This window comes from Camelus ferus, chromosome 1 (assembly GCF_009834535.1).
Source record: "Camelus ferus isolate YT-003-E chromosome 1, BCGSAC_Cfer_1.0, whole genome shotgun sequence".
NCBI lineage: Eukaryota > Metazoa > Chordata > Mammalia > Artiodactyla > Camelidae > Camelus > Camelus ferus.
This window is the reverse complement of record NC_045696.1, coordinates 47603694-47622820: the sequence shown is the minus strand read 5'-3', so window position 1 is coordinate 47622820 and position 19127 is coordinate 47603694. Positions and strand designations below refer to the sequence as shown.

General features: G+C 39.7%; 1 protein-coding gene across 1 annotated transcript in view; it reads left to right on the top strand.

Annotated features, from left to right (window-relative positions):
• Positions 1 to 19127, top strand: part of MORC1 (MORC family CW-type zinc finger 1) — a 143973-nt gene that overhangs the window by 111830 nt on the left and 13016 nt on the right. Inside the window, 3 exon segments of the mRNA XM_014565682.2 lie at positions 6871 to 6940; positions 9054 to 9120; positions 12421 to 12582. Of these exon segments, the coding sequence (XP_014421168.2) occupies positions 6871 to 6940; positions 9054 to 9120; positions 12421 to 12582 (299 nt within the window).

Sequence of the window (19127 nt, the reverse complement as noted above, 5' to 3'; positions counted from 1 at the left end):
TGAAATAATATCTGTGGGTGTGGTTATTTTCAATTATGTTAGAGCTTCCTGTTCAATGACCAGGAACCATACTACCTTTTTTGGTTGGATTAGCTTTAGCCCTTTTGTCCTCTGTGGTCATTTAGATCTTTTTGCCTTACACCTGGCCTCAAAAACAGACTGGCAGTTGGATTCATTTCATTTTGCTAATCTGCAGACATTTTAAAAACTCAGTGGCCAGATCACTATTGACAGCTGAATTTTAAGAGTTTGGCAATGGAGTCTCCGGGATTTACTCTGATAAATAAGGAGGTGTAACCTCCAGTGTCTTGTCCAGAGCATGATAACTTTCTGGGCTCAAGACCAATGAATAAAGGAATAAGTTGATGGAACCTTCTTCCTGTCTCAGAATGAACTAAGTCCTTTACCAATTACACATGGTTAGCTCTTTGGGGCAACTTTCAAAAGAGGCTGATGCCAGCTCAGAAAGCCATCAACCCATTCTGAATCCCTGGTGTCTTTGACAGGACCTCCGTGCTATGTTATAAAAGCTGAGGAATGTCTGGAAGAGCTAATGAGTTTCCAGTGTCTAGGCTTGTGCGCTATGGTAGCCAAAAATGAAATGAAATGAAATAAAATAAAATACAAAAACCAAAACCAACAAACAAAAAACAACTGTAAGTACTCTGTTTTGGCATCAGAACCATATGACAAAGTGAAAAGATGTCTCAGTAACCCAAAAGCAGGTGAAAAAAAAAAAAGAAAAGCAAATAGCCTGCATAGCCAGTCCCTCAATCAGCTGCATTTAACCTAAATACACAGAAGTTTTCCGACTCCTAGCAGAAATGTTTTAAAATAGCAAACGGTGTTGATATTACAATGACATGATTTCGGATGATTGAAGTTGCCTTAATTTCAAAAGCAGGCCACTTCTTCGTCAGTTTTCCTGCTTGGTGATGGTGCCGTTGCCTCTGTGTGAACCTGTGTAATCCTGTGATTGTTGCCCACAGTATCAGAAATTTCACAGGCAGAGCCAGCCCCTTTATGAAGTATAAACCAGAGCTGCCCCAAGGGCCTTGGAGGAAAGATTGTCTGTACTCACCCTCCACAGCATCATCTGTCAGCTCACTAGTGGACTTACAGACACAAAGACAGTATGTGATAAAGCCTCTGACCTAAAGGCAAATCTTATGAGCCCCTTATAATGAATCTAAATATTCAAGTGCCGCTGTGTGAATTCTCAGCAACCGTGCACTAATTCCTGACATTTATTGAACAATTCTATGTTAAGAGATTTTGGAGGACACCCCAAAACTCCTCAAAACAAAAAAAGGACCCAAAACATGATCTTTGCCCTAAAGGAGCAGAAAAATTGGAAGACAGTTTTACAAAACCATGAGCTAGCATTATTTTACAGAAAGGAGACAGGCTCTTGGACTTCAGGCAGATTGACCCGGTTCATGTTCAGACCTCCATGCCGCTTGTCTGTTGTATCAACTTACGGTTTTCGGTTTTCTTATCTATAAAAGGGGAATAATACTATTATCTGCTCTCAAGGTTATTATGAAAATTAGTGGGATGATTTGTGATAGAATGAAAATAAGTGTGTTATGCAAAACATTTTTTAAAAAGGACCTTCTGTAGTTCTAAAGAGGGCAGATTCAGCCTTTGGGTGGGCCAGGAGATGGGAGTAAAGAATGAAAATTGAGAAGAAAGGGGAGAGCTAGAGAGTGACCCCATGGGTGTGGGAGGGAGTGGGAGGGAGGGGAAAGGGGGTGGTCCCACAGGCAGAAAAAAGCTCATTGCTGCAGAATTGGAGAGTCTGGAGGGGAAAGTATGCAGAGAGGTGAGGCAGCTAGCAACTGAAGAAGTGAAATAGAGCTGTGTAATGGTTTAAGGGTAATTTTAAGCTGGGATCAAGGCCACTACAGGATCCCAGTCTTATCTGTGTCCCATAGATATGATGCTTGAAAGTTAAAAATAATAAAAATTGTTTGTAATTTACTGTTAATACTTTTTTCAGAGAAAGGGAGAAATCAGTATGTGTTAGAGTAAATAAAGACATTTTGGGAAGAGTAGGACTTATACTTGCCTTAAAAAGTGGGAAAGACATAAGAAAAGGAGAGGATGTATTCCAGGTAGAGAGAACTGTGTGGGCAGAGGTGTGGAGGCAGAAGTCTATCTTGTGCTTACAGGGGAATCTGAAGAGAACCTTTTGGCTATTACAGAGGATGTTGTTAAGATACTGAAAATATTTCCTGATATCTTAGAATCACCTTGAGAAGAGCTTAGGAAGGGTTTGTACATGAGAGAGTAAGTAGTCAGGACCTGTAGGCTAGTTTTGAGAAGGAACATTTCATCATGGAGAGTCATTCCTTGTGTTACGAAAATGTGATAATGGAGCAGTACTGGAAAGGCAAGAAACTAAAGACCAAAAAAGCAAGCAGGATGCTGCTGCCTGGAGATTGTGGTATAAGAAGACAAGGAAAAGTGAAACATTTTGAAGGGAAAACAACACAACTTGGGAAGGGGCATGGAAGATTAAAGAATGACAATGGTTTTGAAATGGCAACCTGGAACGAAAAAGTTATTTTACATAGGAGGAATTAACCAGAGGAATCTAAGTGGACCAAGATGAGGCTGAGAATCTGAAGTTCCAGCGGGCTATTCAAGTGTAAGTGTCCTGAAGTCAGTTGGAAATAGCTGGAGCAAAGATGAGAAGTTAAGGTTGATGATGCCAATAAAGCCATTGTTTCTGTAAAGGTGATCATTTAATCCCCTGAAATTTTCTTTGAGGGATTGAGAGTAGACAGAAAAATAATAACTACCCAGAAAGAGTTGGGACACAGAGGGTTATCAAAACCAAGAAAGGAAGGAATTCCAAGGGACTTTATGCTTCCCCATCTCAATAAATGGTACCATTGCTCAGTTACTCAGGCTGAAACCTGAATTTCTCTCCTTTTTTCACACCCTGCCCTCAATGCATCAGCCAGTCTTGCTGAATCAACCTTCAGATGTATTATGCTCTGTTCTACCACCTCCACAGCTGCCCGTCTGGCCAGTTTACCACCATCTCTCATCAGGACTACAGCAATAGCCCTATAAATGATTGCATTGCTGCTTTTGGCCTCCACAGTTAAAAATCTGCTTATCCCATCCAAAATATGTAAGTCAGATTAACCATTCTTCTCAGAACCCTCCGGTGGCTTCTGCTTACCCTTAGAACAAAATTTAGTGCCCTCCAAGGCCCTCCATGACCTGTCCTGGCCTCCTTTCTGTCCTCACTGCCTACTATACATTCCTTCTCTCCTTCCACTGCAGTCACCCTGATGTTCCTTGGCCTCCAAAACCCTGAGCTTATTTTTGCCTGATAGCCTTTCCTTTTGCTGTTTATAATTCCCGGACTCCACTGCTACCCACCCCCAGCAACACACATGTATTTTCTTGACTTGCTTTTTCACTGCCTTTTATTCTGTGCATGTAAGGAATATCAGTTAATATTCTCAACACTGGGGATACAGCAGGGAAATAATAGGCACTACTCCCTGTCTTCACGGTGCTTCCATTCTAGTGGGGGAACCAGACAATAGACAAGATGAGTAAGCACAGTATGTTGCATGGTAGACTGGTGAGCGCTAAGGAGAGAAACAGCGGGGAAGGGGACAGGGAGTGTCAGTGTTGGCTGTGGTGAGAGCGAGTGCAGTGGTGTGTAGAGGGGGCAAGCTAGGTTTGGGGTGGGGGCATTGTCTGAGGAAAGACTAGGAAAAAGTTGAGGCAACAAACAAATCAGCAAGTCAAAGGCCTGGAGAAAGGAGGGTGTGGAAGAGAACAATGAGCCCAGAGAGGCAGCTGGGCTCAGATTACACAGGAGCCCAGGTCATCCTCCTCTTCCCTGGGCTAGTTTTCTTCACAGAACTTACACGATTACGTATCCATCTTTTAATTTATTTCATTCCTTTCTCCCCCACTAGAAAATAAGCTCCATAAAGGCAGGACTTTGTAGTCTTCACCATCACAGTGTCTGCCCCGTGCTGGGAACTCAATTTTATTGAATAAATTGATGAACAAAAAGGAGGCGTCTAGAACATAATGTTAATTACAGAAGAGTGAAAACAGGAAGGGTCTATGAACTTGGCAGGAAGGCAGTTACTGGTCTGGTAGCCTTTATGGGTCCTTGATAAAATGTTTGGGGTGGGTGTGGAGGGGCAAAAAAATAGAAGGGAAGAAACCAGATGGAGTGATAGCAACCAGCTCTTAAGCTTCTTTAACGACAGTCGAATTAGAAGTGCTGTACAGCTGCCCGTGGTCTGCTCTTCCCTCCCTCTCATCCATTTATGATTTATTTATCCTCTTAAATAGATACTTCACAAAATTGAGCATGTGGTATTAGGCTGATCCATTGCATCCCTTGGAGAACTGGCAAATTCCACTCTACTCATTGTTAACGTAATTTTAATTAAGGTATCTAAAACCCTGTGTTAAGACTTAACTGTAATCTCATTTGCTGTGTGGGAGGTGTTATCTCTTTCATGACAGAGGTAAAATCTTAGGAAACACATGTCCCCAAACTGCAGAGCATGAGACACAGTTAAGCCTAAGTGATTGGAGAACATTTCTATAGTGAAATGATGTGTGTGGAGGGGAGCTTTGCAAGTATCAAAATATACAAATAGTGTCACTGAAAAGACAACTGCATGTTTTCTTGTCTCAGATTGAAAAAAAAATCAGACCTTTAGAGCTACAAGTACATTGTAAAGAAACAAAAAACAAAGGCAGCATCCTATGGAACTTGGATATTGCCACAGTGTTATTTAAAAGGAAATACTGTAGGCTGTGAATTGTTTGTCCAGAATATTTTTAACATCCCTATGCCAAACAATAAAGAAAATACAGGAAAGGAAAAGAAAAGAAGGAAATCTCTCCTGCAATAGAAATGATACAGCTTTGTATAAGTAACATTTTGGGGGGGAGGGGACATACCTACATCTCATGGAAACAGCCCCCACAAGGCAGAACTCAAAGCAGAGAACTAAACCATAAAATGCAAAAATAATTTCAGGAGGCTGTGTTAATAGTACCGTGGACAACAGTTCCCTGCTGGGAGTGCTGTCATTTTTGCTAACCTTGGATTCTTCTGTCTTGTCTGATTTGTATCCTAAAGAAGAGTTACCAGAGGAAATGAATACTTCCTGAACAGGATCATCATAGGTTATAACAAAGTGGTTATTATGAAAGGTGTTAAATAGTTCCTTTCATAAGCTTATCTTGTGGTTGCTGTTAACATTTTTGGGGAATAGTCTATTCTGCTTATAAACTGGTCAAAAAATATTCAGCTCAAAAGGGAGATAAAACATATAGATTTTCCTTGTATGTCAGCACATCAGAAGAGAACTTTAAATTTTATGTTACATCAGAAATAAATAAGATATCCATTTAAAGGTCATTTTGTGGAATGAACTTTTAAAAAATGTGCAGTTAATCTACTTCTTGGAGCATGAATTTATTTACAGTATAAGAATAAAAATATTTTGAAATGGACCAGAGTAGCTTAGAATCAGTTTTGTTTCCCCTTAGCTATAAGGCTTTTTCCCTTGTAAACAGTGATGGTGGACAGCCTCACAGTTCTTTCGTTGCTAGGTTACGTGTGTGCCCATTTACCCTGCTTCCTGACGGAGCAGCTTCCAGAATGCCATGTATATATAGCATATGCTTTTGTTTCCGGGGTGGGGAGAAAAGGAGGGTTGATAGCCTCTCCATCCCACTGCTTTGTTTAGCAGTTTAGAGGGGGCATGAAAGGCGAAGGCTACATGCACAATTGGTAAGTTCCAGGAAACTGACAGCTCCACACCTTACACCAGGTGATAGCTGAGGAGCCTGGTGTGTCCCAGCGCGTGTTCAGGAGTCTTCAGATTGAGATGCAGACAGAGCTTTGGCCTTACCCCTGCCTTCTCCATTCTTCTCCAGTCTTTTTTTACTGCCTTTCCCACACCTTCTCACAGACTTAAAAATACATATGGAGGGCTTCTGGGTCTACTTTCCTGAAGGGCATAAACGAACTAACTCTCTGATCCAAAGAAGTACATTCCCTAAATGTGAGTTTGTTTTGTGTGAGCTTTGTAAAATGGGCTTACAGAATTCCCACAGTCAGTGATGGTAGACCTAGCTTCTGATTGCCGTGCTCCAGCCCTACCTCTCCCAGCCCCACTAAGCCCCCGTCCCCCCACATCACACACATCCCCTCACTCTCAGGTGCCACCAACCCTCCTGGCTCCTGCATTCAATAAATACATTAAGGCTTTGCAACCCCTTTTAAGGCAGACTTCCTGAGATTCTGTCAAAAGACAAGGTGTCCCACCCTTTAACATTCCAGGTTCACTCCTAGCCCCGGCCCCATCCCCATGTTCTTTCCTATTATGATGGGGGACCTCAGGCCCCAACCTCCCCAAAGTCCTCACTGCCCTAGTGTTGACCTTGTACTCTTATCTGCTCTGCAGCAACTGGGGGTGTGATAGCCCTTCTCAAAACAGCAGATGCTCCTTGGTTGCTCCTGGTGATCCAATACTTGGCTCATGCGTTGGAGTCGTTGTTATAGCCATGTCAGACACAGATATTTTAAAATACAAACACACAACTATTGGTAGAAGTGTAAAAATCCCATTAAAGAAATGATAGAAGTAAATGTGACAATTATAATGCAACTTTCCTTGAGATGCATGCCAGTATAATTTTCAACAACACGTAAACTTGTCTCCCTTCAAAACATGTGCAAACTGTACTTCTGGCAACTTTATGGTCTCTCTCTTACAGGGGCATTGATGTTCAAGGTCAGTTTTGCACCTTATAATATGTCCTTTGTTATTTACAGTTTTAAATAAAGAGCTTGTCTTTCAGATTTTAGATGAAAATGACACTGATGTTTTATTGAAAGAAGAAAAAAAGGAAGTTTCTTTTATGAAAAAAGGTAAAACAAAGAATTTAGTTTACATATATTAGTTGTGATGTTTGAGTTGTTTTCAGTATGACTTGTGAGACATATCTTATGCAGGGTATAAATCAGACATTTGCTAGCAGTTTGGATTTTAAAAATTAAATTTGTTGTCCCAGAAGTGGGAGGGGAGATGGGTAGAGAGTGAGCTTTCAATGTCACATGTCTTGAAGGACAGAGGGGCACTTCCTGCCTGAGAATATTATCCCCAGCACTGCCTCACTGCCTGAAATTCCCAACATTGGACTTAGGTCCCCCTCTTCATTGACTTCTATTTAGAAATTTGCTGAGGATTGATATCAGGTCTATAATTTTGGAGCCTATTTTGAAAATTATAATGACATTCCTCTATTTTCAATTATTTAGTCCTTTTCCTATTTGCATGATTCCTCTGAGATCACTAAGAGTAGTTCAACAAACATATTTATTAGTTCCTTTATGACCATGGGACATAAGTGGTCTCAGGTGAGTGACCTGAGCTTTTTTTTAAACAGAAAGTTGCCGTCTGATTATATTCAGTCCAAAGACAGTTCCCCTGGATGGAGAAGCTGGAAACAAACTAGACTCAGAAAATTTTATTTTCTGAGTGTCCACTCATTATTATTACTAGAATTATTTTATTATGTGTTGTATTATTATTATTACCATTGTCTCTTTTATTGTAATATTATACCTTTGGGCCTAAGCAGCAAGTCTGTTATTTTTATCGTCATCTTCTTATTCTGAAATAAGTTTTAAAGCCTTTCTTAGTTTCCTTAGCAGGTCTCAGCTCATTTTGTCTCCATCATGCTCGTCCTTGTTGTGTTGATCCATGCCATCATTTCGTGTTCACTAAGCTCTCCCTTCCTTCACACTTTGTTGCTTAGGTGACCTCATCAGTCATTCATTCACATCTTTATATTTGAACCCATTAGTGAGGCCCCTAAGAAATCACACTTTTTCTTTTTCATCATAATTAGGATAATTTGCCATTCCACAATCAAGATTTCTTTTGTAAGGGTCTCTTAATTTTAAAGCCAATCTTTTACAGAAGTTGAAAACTGCTAACATGCCTTCAAGTATGTGCCTGTTGGATTTCCAAATTATAATGGAAAAATTGTTAATACAATTTTGATCCTAAAATGAATATTTCATTTCAAGTACTCATCCTGGATTTGGAAGGAACCAATTGTGAAATATTTTCAAATGACTGTAATTATGGATTAGTTGGCTATTAGATTAAGAAATTTCACTTTGCCTGCAAATCATGAGTAAAACCAAGGGTGACTGAAGTGTGCTTGGAAAACCTCTATGTCTGTTCTCTTTTATGTTTCCTTAAAGGATTCAGACAGGTCCTCAGCCATTTACTCACCATCTAAAACTTACCTTGTTGCTCTCCTGTTCTACTTGGTCTTCAATAGCCCAAAACTTATTGTCAAGGGTTTACTTGGTAGAATAAGATCACAGTTATCACAGAGAATTCTAGAGATGGAAGAAGGATGCGTTAACTTACTTAGACTATCCTCAAGACACTCTTAAAACCAAGCCAAGGGGATCAAAGCATTTCTGCCATTCTGTGGCAATGACTAGCCTCTCTGAAATTCTGATTCTGAGGTTCCCTGAGTAGAGACCGACAGCCTAACTAGATGACTGTAGGTCTCCTCCTGCTTTAAAGTTCTGCTCTCTACTAGAGGCGCATTCCTGACTGGAATCTGTCAGGATGTCTTTGAACCTGATCCCAGAATGGAATGCAGTGAGGTACTTGGAGGAGACCAGTGGTTGTCTGCACAGAGGCTAGTGAAAGAAGGGAAACTGAACAGTTCCAGTTAGCCATGCCATGCATACCAAAAGCAGATAAAAAGAAATTACAAAAAAAAAAAAAAATAAGCTACAGAGGCTCTTGGATTCTTCTATGTACTGTATACACTTTATTAAGAAGTTATTATAAATTACCTTAAGAACATATTGGTGCAGTTTTACAAAAAGGTGTTTGAATACAAAACCAAATTATATGCAGGTATTTAATGAACTGCTTACACGTCTTTCAGATCACTTTATTGTGTGATCACTACAATGTGATTGTCTTCATTTTGTCTATGTTCTTTTGAAGAAAAACAAGAGCTGTGCAGTGAAACTTCAGAAATAAAGAGAAGCTCTTCATCACCTAACCGGGAAAGGTAAGTGTACTGCAATTACGCACAGTCCAAGTGAGTGCAGTTACACTGTTGAAAAGCAATTATCAGTGTTTAAATGCAGGAAGAAAGAAAATAATAGCAACAAGCCAGGCAATTAAGAGTGGAACCAAATTTTACAAAGGAAAGAATAGAGCACACTAGGTTTCTTATCCTTTTCCCAAACCTTTTCATTTTCTTTTGTGACGATTTGGGAATAATGAAATGGAACAGGCAAGCAACTAATTCAAATTGCTGTAATATAGTCAAAGAACTGAAAATGTCACATATATCTAAGGTATGACTGAAATCATGAATGCGTTTTTGTGTGTGTGTGGCTTGTGATCTTATTGTCGTGCATGTATGTAATTGTAATAATCCTTGCATGCTAGAATTTTCTTGACTGGAGACTTTTGTCACTTTTATATAAAATCAGCTGAATATTTAGGATATCCAATAGAAGAAAAAAAATGTTTTCCAGGAAGCAAATTCTTACCCTCACTCCTGCTCTAAATCTGTCTAAGCCTTTTTCCCGGCACTCAGACCTGGTGTCACGGAATCCAAATTCTGTGCTCTTTTTGTAGAGGAGCATGTTGAATTAAGTACAAGAAAAAAGAAAAAGAAAAAAGAAAAAAAAAAAGAGAGAGAGAGGAGCTTTTATTTTCCTGCACTTGCAGACTGAGTGGTCACTCTTACCCTCGAATCCCATCACTTCCCTCTTCTACTCAGAAGCCTTTCACAGCCGCATCACTTTTAAGAAAAGGCGCAAACTCCTTTCCATTGCACAAGTCTCCTTCGGCCCGCCTCCCTGGTCAGCCCTGATTTTGCTTCCCAGAGTTTCTAAATTATTTAGAGTTCTGTTTTATCACACTACTTCCCGGGCTCAGATGCCCTCTGAAACTTGTGCACCAGTCTGCTACCCTTCATTCATGTTCCAGTTCAAGTGTTCTCTCCTTTGGGGCCCTCAGTTCTCCTGGGCAGACTCAGGTGTTCACAGAGCCGCTGTTGCAGGGATCAAATCCCATCACATTTCCTCCAGCTTCAGTGATTATTTGTTAAGTACCAGCCATGTTCTGACACACACCGTGAGCTGCTCCTCATAGTCAGGTGGAATTGCCGTCTGAGTGTCTGTCTTCCCACTGCATGTCAGCTTCATGAAGGACAGGGAATGTATCTTCTCTTCTCCCTGACTCGCAGCCTCTGACAAGTCTTCCCTGAACACTCCAGCTAAAATAGCCTGCCCCGCTTCTGACGGGGCACACTAGCAAATTGTATCCTCCCATTGTATTTTTTTTCCAGATCCCTTATGACTGTTCTAAAGTATCTTATTGAAACATTTGTTTATTTTAATGCTTTACATTCTAGTTTTCTTATTTTCTATATTTTCACTAGAATTTAACTCGCTCCACAAGAGTGGTGGTTGTCTTTCTCACCTCTGTGTCCTTAGCACCCAGACGAGGACCTGCCTCAGAGGTGGCCTTCTTTAGTATTTGTTGATTGAATAAACAATGTAATTTTTTCCCAATGCTGTTGCTAGGTCATTTTATGAACAATACTTTAACCTAGAGTTATTTATTAAAATTTGGATATTATTTCATGTATTACTTTTAGTTTTTATAAACTGTGTTTTTTAAATAATCTTTGAATCATAACTACAATATGAATGTTAGGACTTTTATCCAGTTAGAACAATCTTAATGGAAGAATCTGATCAAATTTATCAGTAGTGGTAGTAATGATAAAGATGATTACAATAGCAATAATAATTAGGTGCTATCTACAGAACACTTACTAATAGAACTAATAGACATTGAGCTAAATTCTCTGTATATCTTGTTTAATCCTCAGCACAGCTCTGTGAGGTAGGCACTATTATTATTTGGCAGAAGAAGCAAAGGTTCAGAATGGAACTGCTGTGCTCTGGTGTAGTGCATTTTACCCCCCACTCCCAACACCAGCATGAATTTCTAGCATCCCCAAAATGGTTAAAAAAATTTAAAGGACTTCTTTAATAAAATTTGAGTATAAAGGAGGTTATAATTAATAGGCTTTAGACATTGCATGAGTGTTCTTTAACAGACAATTAAGCATTAGTTATAATGTTCTTAATCTTAAATAAAACATCAACTGAAGTTAGTATAATTTATGCCAAAGAACTGTTGACAGTAGAAGCACATTCCATTTGGTATAAACTATTACCCAGTTTTTAAAGGGCCCATTACAGTGCAAACATAGGAGACTCTAGAGCCGTAGTCTTAATTCGTGGACATTACCACGAAAGGACTACAAAAATCTTTTTACTTGGCAAACAAGATCCTGCGTGATCTGACCCCTGACGGCCTACCCAGCTTTGTCTCCCATACCGCGTGTCCCTCAGCCTTCTTGAGCTTTTTTTTTATTCCCACAATACTGAAAGCTTTGGGTCTCATTAACACACTGCGTACTACCTTATGCATCCTCATTGTGAGCTATTGTCCATGCTGCAGCCAGCTATCCTTTTAAAACACAGACCACCTCACTCCCATGTAAATAATCCTCCAGTGGTGGCATGTGCTCTGCTTAGAATCAGCGCCAGTCCCTGCCCCGTGGCTAGTGCCTCTCACCTCATCTCTCTCTATCTTCTTCCTCTGCCCTCACCCGGCAGCTCTGGCCTTCTCCTGCCTCCCCAGACAGTCCTACCTCGTATCTACCCTGGATCATTCCACTTCACTTGGAACACCCTTCTTCCACTGTATCGTGACTAAATATTTCTTTCAGCTGACTTTATTTCTCTACCTACATTCCCCCAGGCTAAAATTGAACTTTAGTTTTAAAGCCTTTTTCAGCAAGTAAGAGACAAATGGCATATGACTATTATTGTTAAGAATAAATTAGATAAACAACAAGATCCTACTGTAGTGCAGAGGGAACTATATTTAATACCTTGTAATGGCCTATAATGAAAAAGAATATAAAAAGGAATATATATATGTATATGTATAACTGAAACACTATAATTTTGCTGTACACCAAAAATTACCACAACATTATAAACCGACTATACGTCAATTAAAAAAAAGGAATAAGTTACTGCCAATTCTATTTAATCATGGGTACCCAAAACCTTGCAACAAAATTTGTCAGGAATAAATAGTAATTTTTCTAAATGAGAATAGATTTTATATAGTTACATAAATGACAATTTCAGCATTACATTTATGTCCTTGCTTTCATTTGTTGGGTGTTAACATTTCATTTGTTACATATTAATGTTTCTGAATTTATTAGTATCTAATATGATTTCTACTTAGAAATTGTAAACCTCAGTTTGTTTTCGCCCAGTATGCCAGTGGAAGATTTAAATCCAAGATCTGGATATAAAGCCAGAGTTTCTGTGAGTGGTGTTTGTAAAGTTGCTTCTTCACTGACAGAATCTTCTCAAAGCACATCTGTCAAGGAAACAGTAAGAAAACTGACATCTAATTTAAGGTAAAGATATTTGCTAACATATTTCCACATGCTTTGTTGAGTTTTCTAAACAGTGACAACTCCTGATACTTTTCCCATACTGAGTGGTAATAGTATTGAGAAAATTTGATAGAATGTCTTTATAACTTGTCTCCTAACTGCACTAATGTAGATACACTGTGGGTTACATGTCTTTGAAATGGAACTGTTGTTGCTAACTACCCTATTGTTACATGGTCCAGTAGAATGGTGGATGTTTAGGACTCAATCCAGTGTAATAAAGAACCAGAATTTGTCAGGGTAGAAGACAGGACAGAAAGGACTATTAAAACAAAAATGAATGAGTGTCATTTGTAATGAAGGGGGCAAAAAAAATTCTTCCTGAATTTCTTCCTGCCTTTCTCCCTGCCTGTGTCCCTCCCTCCTTTTCCCTCCCTCCCTGGATTCCTTCCTCTCTCTTTCTTTCTTTCCTTCTTTCTTTTCTTTCTTCCTTTCTTCCTTCCTTTCTTTCTTTCTTTCCTGCCTCACAAAGACCCTCATGACATTATGGCCTTCTAAAAAGTCTCTTTTTGTAGCTTTAGATACTGATCCTACTGAGAGAAACTGAGTTTTACTTTTAGGTTCAGTGTAGAATCTTAACATTTGAGGGCACAGTTAATGAGGGATTTAAATGTCTGGATCTCAGTTCTCAAAGGATAAGGTAAGGAGGGGGTGAAGTCCAAGATTCAGAGTCTTTCTAAATAGGGACCAATGATAGGAGGGGGCTTTACAGTCAAGCCAAAGAAGTTAGCATACAAAAGAGTGCTCTAAAATAGGTGTCATATGAGAGGCTGAGGGGCAGGGGCAGTACCGCCACTAATTAGCACAGCCAGTTGATTTGGTTGGGCCTCACAGACTCTGAGTAAGAGGCTTTCAGCAGAGGGAAAATACAACATGCTCTAGCTGTATTTTCCCTTAGAACAATTACTTTGACTTTTTCATCAGTGACTACAAAATCTTCCCAAAGAAGAGAGTTGGCAGAGAACAGGACCAGGAAGGCGGAAAGAGAAAGGTAGAGGTTGGGCATATATATAGGGAGCAATAGCCCCTACCCAGGCCCAGGCTAGGGTCTAGGGTCCTGTGAGTGAAAGTAGACTGCAAACCACTGGAAGACAGGAACTCCGTTCTGCAGTTGCCCCGAGCTTTATGGAAGCATCTATGGCAGCATCCAGCTGTAGGGCTGCGCTTATATGGGCATGAAGGCCCCACCGACTGTCCTTCAGGAACACATCCTAACCCTCGTGCTGCCCCAGGAGAAGGGAGGAAGCTCTTGCTGTAGTGGGTGGATGCACCTTGGACTTTGCATCAGGACTTATTTTCACTAATGACACCAGGGATCCAGAGGTGAATTGTTTACCAAGAAATGAAGCCAGGGTGCTGTGTTCCTGAACACTGAGTTCTGACCACCAACTCTGCACTGGGTCTGGGTTGCCAAGCTTGCACTAGCCTGGGAATGTAACAGAAGCAAGGCAGACCTCAGGGTTGTACAGGTATTTGAGGTTGAAAAGGCCATTCATCCAGTGACCTGGATGGACATCAGTCTCATACTGCCATGGCCTACACTATACTCCCTGAAGAATGGGGTCTCCAACCATTTCCTACCTTCTGTCTGTATTTGTCCAGAAGTAATATGTAAGATCCTCATCTTTGAAGTTGGGTAGCCATAAACTTGAACCCTGGTTTTTTACTTACTAGTTCTGATTCAGGCAAGTCATTTGGCCCCTAAGACATGGTAATATGCAATAAATTACATATGTACATACCTGTGTGTGTCTGAATAAATGTGTGCATTTTAAAAATATCATATTTAATGTTTTTTAATTTTTGAAATATTTGAAGAGCAAGATGTCATTTCTAAGAACTATGTATACAATTTAATAAAATTATATTCAGTATACAGTTTCTCTTGCAGCACTTAAACCACTGTTAAAGATATTACAGCTGAAAGTTTTGTTGTATTATTACAAACTAATGAATTTTAAAAAATTATGTGGTATGGATATGACCACATGTCCAACGATTAGGATGTTGCCTCAAGTGAACCAGGCCTTCTTGATAATAATAGCTATCATTTATGAGTCATTACTGTATTTTAGACATTCACCCAAGTGCTTTGTATACATTAGCTTCTTACTCCCACAAGCTTACAAGGCTGTTATTATTCTTAAAAAAAAAAAAAAAAAAAAAAGCTTAGAGAAACTAGATAACACTCAAAGTCACAAAGACACTTACACAGCTACGAAGGACAAGGTTGGGTTTAGGCCCAAGCTCCCTGATTTGGAATCTCATGCTCTTTACCACAGTGTGTATGTATGTGTGTGTGTGTGTGTGTGTGTGTGTGTGTGTGTGTATATGTGTGTGTGTACACACACACATATGTACACATGTATACACACACACATTTTGTAATGCACAGACACACACACACACACACACACACACACACACACACACACACTTTGCTGCTCTCTGCACTGTGAGACCTGGAGAGACTTGCCTGGTTGTGTTGCAGCAGAGTTTGGATGTCCTACCGCACATCATCATTTTCTTTAGTTTTTACTTGGTTAATTTTTGTTCTGCGTCTAAGTGTATCATGAGTATTAATTTTAACGAGTTGCACGTGATCAAAAAGGAGATAATCTGATTGAGTTTGCTGAGACTTTGAAGTGCATCTACTTCTATAATTAGGCACCAATAGAAAATGAAAATTTCCCGGAAACCATCTCCCTAATGAACGTGTAGAATCTTTAGTAATTGAAATCATCATGGTATTATCAGCTAACACTCCGAAAGCCAAATGAATTAATAAATAAGCTCCTGTCTGAGCCAGCTTGAATTTTTTTGTGGTGATTGTTTGATAAAAAAATTCAATGGGAAAAAAAACTGTGCACAGCCCAAGGCGTCAACTGGAACAAAATGAGCTCCTCCTCTACCAGTTTTCTCTTTGCTTTTAGCAGCATGTACTGTGTTTTCTCGCATTTCACCAGTGAAAACAGATTTCTTGTCTTCTTTGTTATATTCCTTTCCCTGAACTGCACTATTCTGTTGTCTGGTCCACGTATTATTCCTTGTGTTAACTAGACTTAAATTCCTCAAGGCATGAAGATTGCGTCTGGCTGTGTACAGTATGGAGGGCCCTGTTTTCTTTGCACTCACGATTATTCACCAGCTTTGCCTTGCTTATCACAAGATAAGAGAGCAGTTGGGCCCTTCTGCATGTGTGGAGTGTTCCCTCTACTTGGTTCACTGTGGACATGACATTGCCCTTACCCCTTCTAACACTGCCAAATAGGCGTCTTCTATTGGGTCCATGTTAGCAAAATTAATTAATAAAAAAACAGTAGTTCTCACTGCCTATTTTTATCACCTGATTATGCTCAGTTTAGCATTTTCCTATCTTGCATTATTTTTTGTTTTATATTATTAATTTATTTAATCCCCAAATATAGTAACTTCTTTGAAACAGAATTTTCCACATTGTGTCTAATGTGTATTAGTAGATTTTGAAAGAATACTTTTAATTAAATTGAAAGGGATTAGTGTAAAAGACAGTGAATAGTATTGCTGGATATTAAAGTATTTTCAAATAATAGGGTACAACTGAGTTGTGTTAGTAAATCAGAGGTAAATAAGCTAAACTGAAATCCAGACTGTTAAATTTTATCAAATGGTCCTTAAATATTGAAGTAGTATCAAATCTCAAATCACTTTCAACAATTATGATGATGATGATGATGATGTAATTACTGTGTGCCAGATGCTGTTCTAAGGGCTCTGTGTGTGTTAACTTACTCAAACCTTACAACAGCTCTATAAATAGATACTTTTCTTATCCCCATTTTACAGATGAGAAAATTGAGGTATGCAGAGGTTAAGTAATTTGCCCACATTACATAACTCTTAAGTGGTAGAGCTGGGATTTGAATCTTGGCAGTCTGGTCTAATAGTCCTTATTCATAAATGCTAACCTATAATGCATTGTTTTAATTTATCATTGTATATATATACTTGATAATAAAGCAGATTCGTTTATTTCATCTCTACAAGAGCACAAACATGTTTTATATTATCTTAAGTTTTAAAAATACCAAAAATAAGTTTTAAAAAGAAAGTCACTTTTTACAGGTCGCTGCCAGTTACTGAAGCAAAAGAAAAGACCACAAAATTTAAATTAAAAAAAAACAACAACAAAAAACTAGCTGTTGAAGTCTATCAAAAACCAGGACCTGATTCCTGGTTTTAGAAAGTGGAGCCATGCCATTTACATTTCATTTTAGCCTATAACTGGGTTGAAGAAGAGAGTTTAGATCTACCTTGAGTAGGAGGCTTGCTCTTCTCCTTAACCAAGACTAAACTTACTAACTAGGTTACTCTTTAAAAAGAACAGCAGGATGACCAGGTACCTCTGTGTGTCTCTGCTCATGTCTAGAAAGAGCAGAGTTGTGTTAATGCAAGTAAGAGATTTTACTTAAGGAAAAATTACTTAGTTGAGAAGGGGATATGACCATGGACTGAAAAGGAAATGGCCCTTAGCTGGAGCTTGGCAGAGCTTTGCAGAGCTTGGCCGTCAGGTATAGAGACAGAGCTGATTTAGTGTTGTGGCTCAGCTAGTTGAACTCTGTAAAAATTTCCAACTCAAACTTGCAGATATGGGTATGGTTTCTATAGGAATTCAACTGAACTGGGGCATCGTAGCCAAACCCTATTACAGTCCTGGATGCAAACAGGATCTCTGGAAGATCTTTAGGATACTTATTTCTGAATTCCCAAGAAGAGAGATAATATTTAAAAAGACAAATTCCTGATTTTATTTTCAGATTGGGGGGTAGGACTGTGAGTAAATCCTCTAAGGGAAGAAGAGGTGTTCCTGGTGGAAGAAGACTCCCTTTGAAATGGTAGCATTTGGTGCACGAGTCCCCCAGAATGCACAGCGTGCACTTGGATACAGGAGAGCAGACACCAGTTTATTCCTGTAGTTTTGCAATGGGCACCTCCTGGCACAACTCCTTGAAGGACCTTTTGTGGATTAGAGGATCACTGTTTTCTGTCTTAAAGGAAACCTGAAGTTTGAGAGTGGAGAGAAGTGGTAAGATACACCCTCGGGAACAAAAAGTAGCATTGAAGAATATCATTGAGGGGACTCAAGACTATAAAAGAAGGAATTTTTAAAGGGTTTTTAAACATCTGCATTCAGACCCTACATTTATGATTTGGGGTATCTTATGGGTTTTTTTTTAATATTATTTGATAGTTTTCCTGAATTAATTTTTCAGAAAAAGATAAAGGTCTGTGTGTTGTGCTTGGAAACCGCAGGAGCTAGATAATTTGTCTTTTTCTCTAGTCAGTCCTGTGGGACAGAATCCCCAAGGGAAGAGCTGTTTAGCAAGAGTCATGTGGAGGAGAGACTAAAAAGCTAGATACAAGGGTCCTGGAGGGAGAGGGACACAGAAAGAGAGTACCCATGGGGGTTGGGTGAGGGTTCTTAATAACTAGGAAACCAGAGAGGTTCCAAATAGGAATAACTCCTCAACCAAAGAGCTTCCTTAATGATTACATGAAGTTTTGTATATAAAGTCTGCAGCAGCACTTAGCACATTTCTAGCACCTGACCAGGTGGCTTAATCCCACCAGAAAATACTCAGTTCCCCAAAGTATAGAGCAGTTGGCCTGGAATGCTTTCATCACATGCTGTGGCCCCTGTCCCACACAGCTCGCTAACTCCTACTCTTCCTTTGGGGCCCCCCAAGTATGGATTAGGGCCCCTCTTCTCCTCTCGGTGCCCATGGCACGGCATTCTCATTCTGGCTTCTCTCACGCTGTATTGGAGTAGTTTGCTTCCTTGTCTGCATTCCCTGCTAGGCTGTATTCAGCGTAATAAGAATGCACTGGGTTCCTGGCATGGGGGCACGATGCCAGGCTCTGTAAGGTGCCAGATAAAGGCTGAGTTTTTGTAGTGGTTCAGGGAATGTCTGTGGAATTCATGAGCTTGGGTGTATTGAGAAAATGCAACATGACAAAAGCTACTGTGGTTCCATTAAAACCTTTACATAGTGCTTTACTTTAAAATAATCTCTCTCTTTCTGCCTTCCTCTCTTTCCATCTCTGTCTCTACTCATCTCTTCGTCAATTTATCTTTAGAAATAATAGTACCTACATGTAAGATATTATGCAGACTACTGTGGTGGTGGTGCAGATTTTGATGTAGAGATTTCACAGACTGAGAATAATCCAGAACAGATTCAGGACTTTGTCTCTCCCCATCCTGCTCCTCCATGCTCTCCCACACCCCACCAAATATCCCCTCTGAATATTTTTTTTTTCTAGAAATATCTTCTTGGAAGGTTGCTGATTAGCTCTAAATCTAAACCCAAAAGAATGTAGACCCAGCATGAAAGGGACCAGTACTCAGATGAGGTTTCAGTCCTGTATTGAAGGAAGGGAGGCTGGATTTAGGGAGAGAGAGGGATGGTTTGTATAAATAACCTCTCACCACTCCTGCCCCACCAAACCCGCCTTAAACTTGACCA